This window comes from Gavialis gangeticus, unplaced genomic scaffold (assembly GCF_001723915.1).
Source record: "Gavialis gangeticus isolate Ggan-Ray unplaced genomic scaffold, GavGan_comp1, whole genome shotgun sequence".
Lineage (NCBI taxonomy): Eukaryota > Metazoa > Chordata > Crocodylia > Gavialidae > Gavialis > Gavialis gangeticus.
The window spans coordinates 36075837-36084312 of NW_017728993.1; the positions used below are offsets into that span (position 1 = coordinate 36075837).

The 8476-nt window shown below is 40.9% G+C and overlaps 1 protein-coding gene across 2 annotated transcripts in view; it reads right to left on the reverse strand.

The window, feature by feature from the left end:
* The window catches only part of COL24A1 (collagen type XXIV alpha 1 chain), a 301453-nt gene that overhangs the window by 253037 nt on the left and 39940 nt on the right, over positions 1–8476 (reverse strand). For both annotated transcript variants that reach the window (XM_019501556.1, XM_019501555.1), the window contains exons 3-4: positions 6296–6349; positions 3860–3913 (exon numbers count right to left, since the gene is read on the reverse strand). In XM_019501556.1, the coding sequence (XP_019357101.1) occupies positions 3860–3913; positions 6296–6349 (108 nt within the window). The remainder of the gene's footprint in view (positions 1–3859; positions 3914–6295; positions 6350–8476) is intronic.

Genomic DNA, 8476 nt, shown 5'->3' on the forward strand with positions numbered 1-8476 from the left:
CGATCCCAGTGTGCAGAGACCCCAGACCCTGATCTGGGCACATGGGATCAGGTGGGGGCAATGTGGGATGTGGCAGAGGCAGCACGGGGCTTGATGATGCCATGTAAGACCAAAAAGGGGTGGGGCAAGGCCCCATGGCCTTGATCCCAGGATGTGGGGCTGGGCAGAGGCAGCATGGGGCCCTGATCCTAGCAAAAAGAGGAAGACTGGGATCCAATCTCGGGGCATGGGGGGACAAGCCAAGGCCACATGGGCCCAATCCTGGCACACGGGGTCTGATTTGGCGCTCAAACTGGCTCTGTGTCACTCATCGGCACTGTGAAGCCAAAAGGTTGAGCGCTGCCTGTCTAAACGAAGACTACAGATAATCCCATTACTTGGATTAGTTTTTATAACCCCCCCTGAATCACTCAGTGGGTCAACCGCTTTGTTTTCTGTCTCCGATCACCTTGCCTCTCCCACGAGTGCCCTTCCTTTTTCCTCCCCCTTCCCTAGGCTCTGTATTCTAATCACTGCTTTCAATTTAGAAGCTCAGCTTTCTTCAGTCCCCTCACAGTATTTGATGAAGTAAACTGCTGCTTACAAAATCTTATGCACTTCTGATGTACTTAGTCTGTAAGGTGCAAATCTACCCTGCCTTCTATAGAAGAGTCAGGGTTAAAGACAGGAATGACATGACAGGCACCACGGTGCATATTTAAGTTCCTGCCAGAAAAAAAGCAACAGCAGACTGCTTCTAACAATGAAACTGTGGTCTCAGATGAAGCTCTTCACCTCAGGGAATGGATAACTATAGCTACTCTGGCATCGAGCCCTAGTCGCATGCAATGAGACAACTATTCGGAGAGCTCCAATGTTTGACATACCTGCCAACTTCTCAAAATGAAAATGTGAAGGATAAAGAGCATTCAAAAAGATCTGGGTATTAGGCAAGAATCTTGTAACTCCTTCCCAATCTGAAAGTGCGGCCACTTTAATTTTTTTTTAAATTTCCACTAGCTTATCCATGGAAAGTATTTCATTCTATGCAAACAGTTCTTTAAATGAAATACTGCCTTTTCTGTTTTCCCCCTTCTCTTTTTCACTTTTCCTTAGTAACAGGACCACATCTTTGCATCAAAGTATTTCAGCCAAATTCTTGTATAGTTTTTCACTTTGTTAAGGTCCCTGGGAATTTTACTTTTAACTTGTCTCTTCAGTCAATTATGTTTCCTAATTTTTAATTCTGAATTGAATTTTCTGCCATTTGACTCTCTCGTGCAGCACTGTTCCCTTCCATTGGAAAGGCACTGCAGGAATCCAGCCACTTGGCAACACAGAATAAATTGCAGGATGACACTTTATCCCTTGTTTTGGCATCAAGAATTTCTCTCTCATCAAATCTCTGCACCTGCTACATTTCTGATTAGAAATCTTGACTAAATCCACCTATAGGCCCTGCTCAATTTCTGAAGGCCAATCCAAAAATCTGCTAAAGTCCATGGAGAGTCGTTTTCTGCCCCCAGATTTTAATAGGCTCTGTTCAGGTCACTGCTGTGGGTGATGGAGTGAACAGGACCATGTCTCAGCTGACAGCATTTTTTGGAAATACTGAGCCTGAGCCTCCTCTTGCTGACATCACTATAAATCAAAGGTAACTTCAGTGAAATCAAGACTTACTGATGTGAAACCAGAGTGAAAGGACAATCAAGCCCATCAAATTTAAAATAAAGGCAAAATAATGCCTGGAAGCTATATACAGAAATTAAGTTATAGCATTAAATTAATGTGCCATGTCATTTCCAGTTAAAATTGTTTCGTGCTTTTTTCAATTCTGAATAATAACACCTAGAAAATTAAAATTTCAACCTTTTGCTCTTCCCTTTTCCAATTCAAACCAATTAAACTAAGAGAGAGTTGCAAGAAAGAGTGAATTATAATAAAGCTGTGATAAATTCTCAACAAAATTCTTTTGACAGTTTGCCTATTTCTGTTTCTCCTCAACATAAAAATGACTCTTGTTCTAAGCTAAAGTGACAAGGAATTTCTTATATGTGGTTTTCAAATGTGGACAAGCAATAAATGATTGCAAACCACCATGTGAATGTAAAAAAATGCTTAAATATTTAATCTATTTAACATTACAGGGAAGCCAGAACAATGCCAAAATCCACACTCAATTTTGTTGAACTAATTCTTTTTTTATGAAATGACAACAATGCTTGTAAGCGGTTCTACACCAAACCTCAACCCCTTTGTATAGGGTGCCTTCAAGTATATGCATGTCAATTGGAACTGCCTATGCTGCCGTTTGTTTAAAAACATCAGTAATAATGTAGAAAGCTATAAACATATTAACACAGATTCTAGCACTCTCAAAGTACATGTGTAACTTGTTAGTGTAAATAGAACATACATTATGCATCTTGAGGGAAGAATAAAAATCCTTTATGAAGTTACTGACAGCAAGTGATTACATTTGATCTACTCTGCTTTAAGAATAAACATACTTAGGTTTAATTTTAGCTTGTGCAAATTATCAGAGGTCTATAGACCCATGGTCAATGGAACTTCAGAAGTCCAGCTTTAGCAAGCATCTGTCTTGTTTCTGTTTAATTCAAGATATTATGAAAGGAATTTGTAATGAGAGAGCAATTTTACATTGAGACAGAAGTTGACTGCAGCACTAGCCACACACGTTAACAGTAACAAATGATGCTTGAATAAGAAAAGTAGATCTCATAGAGATGCCTAAAACATAGCCTAGTTTTTAAGAATTACCTTCAGTTTTTAAAAGCATGAACCCAGCTACAGGGTAGAGTAAAAAAGCTTGCAAAAACCTTTGTATGACCCAACAAAAGGAAATTTTTGCTATGAAATAATCTTAGAAATAGTGGGTTGCAGTTATTTTGAGTAAAAGTTATATGCACTTTTCTATTGCACAGCCTGAATAACTATTGTACCTAAGCAAATTATAAATGACTATGTTTAACTACTGTCATAAATGAGTTACTAACAAAAAGGCATATAGAAGACACAAAACGACTTTGTTCACAATGGCAAACACTGTGAGGTTTATGTGCTATATTTTTATATCCTCAAGCAGTTTTTAACACCTGTCACCACAGGTCAGATTCCTGCCACAAGGGATCATACTAAAACAAATCATGGCCAGTTTTGTTTTTTCCTAACATATCTATCAAATTTTGAAAACTAAATACGAGTTGAAGGCATTTTTCAACTGCACAAATCTGTCTGAAGCTATTTAAGTGGCCTATGTTACCCAGGTTTGAAGGTTTGAAATGGAGTTCATAAGCCTAACATCTTTTCTGTCTAATATTTCTTGAAAAACCACATCTATAGTTTGATAGGCAAAAGGTCTATTGTTTCAATCAGAGATGTTGGCTGAAAAAAATCAGAATAGTTAAATACCATTAAAGGTGAAATCTTGACAAGAGAAAAGTATTTCTGGGAAGTAACTCTGTCCATGCTATTGTTTTAACAAAAGCAGAGGATTATACTGATTAGATGTTCATTCCTGAAAATATATCCCCTGAGAAATTCCAACTTACTGAAGCAGTTGGGTTGATTCTATTGAACTTCTTCAGAATGCTAGAATTATTTGCCTGAGTCAAGACTTCCAAGATGAACCCATCATTTTACACACACAGTTTTCTCCTGAGAGACTGGCCGTTTGGTGTGGTCTTTATCTCAGTTTTACTAGCAACATTTCCTTTAAAATGTTTACAATTGTGGTTGCCATTTGTAAACTAAATAAAATTAATCAGTGATATTCCTGGAAACAAGTGGAAAGGCTTCCAAAAAGTCAAAAGTTAGGAGGTCCATATTTACTCATGGCTGCATGGATAAATTAGCTTACCTTTGTACCAGGCAACCCTGGCAAACCTGGATTACCATGTGGTCCTGGAACACCCTAGAAAAAAAATGAAAGTATAAATTATTCAGACTTAGGTCTAGCAGTGTTTCGTACTTATGGAAACACTGTCCAGACAATTACCCTGAAAAATCATTGTCACTTGTATGATTTCTGACTGAGATTTTCAAAGGAGTTTAAAGGTATAGGATGCCCAGTCCTCACTGAAATTAAATGGCAATTGAGCACCTAACTTCTGTAGGTTCCATCACAGATCCCAGTTTCACTGTGTTCCCAGATAATTTTAAATAAGCTCATGGTGGGTTTTTCAGCTATAGCATAATATATTATGCTATTAGACATAATATATTATGTCTGGAAATTATATCTCTCTTAAACATCACATTTTTGATGTACATATATGTACAATAGAGAAAGTTGGTGTTAAAAGGAATAGGAGTAATTCCTTCTCCAGCCAACAGCCCAGAACCTTGACCATTTTGATAGACAAAGTTGACTTTTTATGCTCACCATTCACTGACTTCAACTAAAGCATAACATATTTCAGCACTGCCTGGCAGGCATGCTGCTGAGTGTGTCATCCTCTCCCATTCCCACTCGTGCTTGCCAAACCTGGAAATGTAGCTGTGAAGGGACTTTGGGATGGTTCTTCCACAGTTACTTCCACGACCCCCTGAACAGGCAGCAAAGAGTGCTGGGTTCAGCAGACCCCAGTCAGACGCCTATCTAACCTCCTCTTGAAGACCCCCAGGGTAGGGGAGAGCACCACCTCCTTAGAGTGGCCAAAATCTGGAATGGGCTCCCAAACTGTGAAGAAGTTCTTTCTAATGTTCAGTCTAAATCAGCTCTCTGCTAGCTTATGGCCATTATTTCTTGTAACCCCCAGGGGCGCCTTGGTGAATAGAGCCTCACCAATTCTCTTCTGTGCCCCCATGATGAATTTATAGGCAACCACAAGGTCGCCTCTCAACCTTCTCTTGTGGAGGCTGAAGAGGTCCAGGTGCCCTAATCTCTCCTCGTAGGGCTTGGTCTGCAAGCCCTTAACCATATGAGTGGCCTTTCTCTGGACCCTCTCCAGGTTATCCACATCCCTCTTAAAGTGTGGCACCCAAAACTGGACACAAGACTCCAACTGTGGTCTGACCAGTGCCCAATAGAGGGGAAGTATCACCTCCTTGGTTGTGTTTGCCATGCATCTGCTGATGTTGTAAGTGCTGTTAACTTTGCTGATGACCTCGTCACACTGACGACTCATGTTCATCTTGGAGTCCACTAGGACTCCGAGATCCCTTTCCGCTTCTGTGCTGCCAAGCAGGTCATTTCCTAGGCAGTAGGTGTGCTGGACATTTTTCCTCCCTAGGTGCAGCACTTTGCATTTCTCCTTGTTAAACCGCATTCTATTATTTTCTGCCCATTTGGGGACCTGGGGCATAGCAAACTAAAACTCCGAGGAGGAGTTTTAGTTTGCTGCTCTACAGCCGTGGTATGAAGCACAGGGCTCTGTGTAGCTCAGGGACTCTGCAGGAAGCCCGTGCAGGCAGCCTGGCAGCAACCTGGGAAGACAGGCTCTGCTCAAGAAAAACAGTGAGCCTGATCCTTTTTTTTCCCTAGGAGCCTGCCTGCCTGCCTGAGCTGAGTGGGGGCTCAGTACTACCTTCCACGGCTGAAGTGCTCCCCAGGACTGCCCGAGCCGAGTGCCTGTGGGCAGGTGCCACCTGCGCAGGGAGGGGGCCCGCCGCTGCCATGAAGGGAAGCACCAGCCCCCCGCCCCTTAGTTCAGGGGCCACTCTGCCCGCCGGCAGCTAGCCCTTATCTCTCTGCTGCCGGAGAGGCAGGTAAGTTTGGGTGTGTGCACAACACAGAGATTTAAAGGGCCCTAAATTGAAGCGGTGTTTTTAAAAACCCACCACTTCAATTTAGGGCTCCCGTTTCATCTACACATGCCCATAGAAATCATACTTTAATTGGGCTGCTGTACCACAAGAAAGGAAAGGAGAATCTTTGATCAAGTTTCTTCCTAGCCAGCAGTAGGTAATTCAATTTCTGTTGTTGTCTACTTTGTAGCTAGGGGATATATTATTCTCAGAAGTCTATTCCCCTTCATTCCAGAAGGCAAATGACCCTAACATTAGACTTCTGAGTTGCAGACAGGAGCAGTGAAAAATTAAATATTACTGTTGCAAGTATATAAGTAATCTGTCCACACATTCACACAGGATCACCTTCACTGAAAGTAATGCATACTGTCAACATATTTCTTATTTGATTTTGTTGCAGGACAATTTGTATGGGGAGATCAATATGGTATCTTAATTGACTAGCAAATGAATACAGGCTAGAATAAAATAGTGATTCAAAGCTTGGCTAATTATCAAAGTTCAGCTTGTAGCTGCAGAAAAAAAATATACCTATTTTACTCACCCTTGGACCTCTCTTCCCTGATGGGCCAGGTAAACCTGGAGGACCTGGAGGACCCTGGAGAAACAAACATCAAATAGTTAAGGCTAACACCGAACTAATCACTGTGTTGCAGATCAAACTCTGACTAGTTCTCCCAAAGACATTCAGCTTCTGATTACCGAGTGCAGACACCTGCTCATCTTGGAAGCAAGCTCCCAAACTAAAGCTATGTATGTTTATAAACCTGCCTCCAAATTGGAGATGTACGGTTAAAATTACTTCATGCACAGGAATTGTAATTCCAAGTTTAGTGGGCACCTTTTGCTTAAGATGATTACTGGAAGAACACTTTTCAAGGTTTATAATCAAGGAAGTGCAACATATTTCAAAATAGCGCATAAAAGTTAACTTAAGTAAAAAACATAGCTTACTAATTTTTACTTCCCAAACACTGCATCTATCATTTTAGGCCATTCAAAGAGTTGTACTGAAACAAACTAAACCACAAGTCATACAAAAGGAAGATATGAAGTCAAAGAAATATGACAAGCATGGCTGAAAGATTGTTTGATGATCCTGATCTTTTATATTCATGCTTTTAAACTGATATCACTCCCTTTAAAGAAAAAACTCTTTTTGATTTTCACAAGTAAATTCATACATACTCCAGCAGTATGAGAAATAACCTTTGCAATTTCATGCGACTGTTAATGATCGCATCAATATGAGATGTAACAGCAACTTCTCTCTAGTTAATAGCTTTATCCCTAGAAAAATCTCTTCCTTTCTTATTGCATTGTCTCTGTTAACTTTTGAGGCCCTTGAGGATGTTACATCTGTACTGAAATTAACGTAAAAAAAATCTACAATCTAGATCCCATGCTGGCTTACGTCAAATCCCATGCCATTGTACTATCTCCTATGAGGTTGCCTAAGGTATTATTCAGCCATTACTTTTCAAGGGCAAATTCAACTGTACAATCCATGCAGGTGCAGGAGACCCTCGTTGTAAAAGAATCAATACGCTTCCACTGCAGAAAAGACTAGTGGCAAAATGGTAGGATCTAATGAAGGTAGACGCAGAATGGTCTGAGGAAAGGATTTTATTACCACCTCCTGCGTCTCAATCTCACCCCTGCGCAGAACACAGCTACTCAGGCTGTGCACTAGATAAAATGCTTAAATAGCCCTTGAAATTGCTTGATGTTGTTCAAAATGATTAAAAATCCATCAAAGCCAAGGAAATTATTACTGTTGTAGCTGAAATAACAATAAAAGTGCAGGAAATGAAAAATTGTACTACTCCACAGTTTTTATTAGCACTTAGTGAATGATTTTATTAATATTAAATTCTTAGGCAAAATTACTATCACCATCCTTAAAATAGTAAATTCACTGATGCAGAAGCCAATTCTGTTTAGGCACATTATGCAATGTCAAATCAATTGCCTTTTCTTGGACAGAACAAAACACTGGACAATTCTGGGGAAAAAAATATTATGAGCCTTTATTTTTTAAGGAGAAAAGCTCTCCTCTACAACTACCATAGTTATCTTTAAAAGATCCAAAACTACTCCTTTTTCTTTTTTTTCCTTTAAGTCTTTTTATTTTTGGGGCACAATTAACACAGAAAAGGCTTTCAATGTCACTGTTCTATACTTGAAACTGTGTTTCAAGAACAATGACAACTGGTGGGGAAGTTACATAGGTATCTTCCAGTCTGGGAATAGTTACTTACTCTTCTTAATAACTAAGGCTGGGATTTAGAATGCAATAGTTAGAGGTGCCCCAATATATCGGTAGCATATTGGATTGGCACCAATAAAAGGAAAATTAACATTATCGGCAATCAGCTTTTTTGGCCAGTATAGCCAATAATGTCACTGATAAATGCTGTGTGCACATGCACAGCTGTAGCATGCATGCAGCCAGGAATATAGCCAGGCAGCTTTGAGAGCAGCCTTCCGCCAGTAAGTCTGTGGGGGTGGGGGGAGGTGCAGATCAAGGCCCCTGGGGTGAGGGAGGGAGTAGGGCAGAGGCTGCCCGAGTGAGGCAGGATGCGAAATGAAGCTGCACTCATCTGGGGGGCACGGGGAGGGGGGTAGGTGGCTCCTGCCACTGCACGCACTCCAGGAGAGTACTGGGATGGGGAAGGAGGGGGTGTGTCTCCCCAGGATCTGCATGGGGCATGGATGGGGTGGG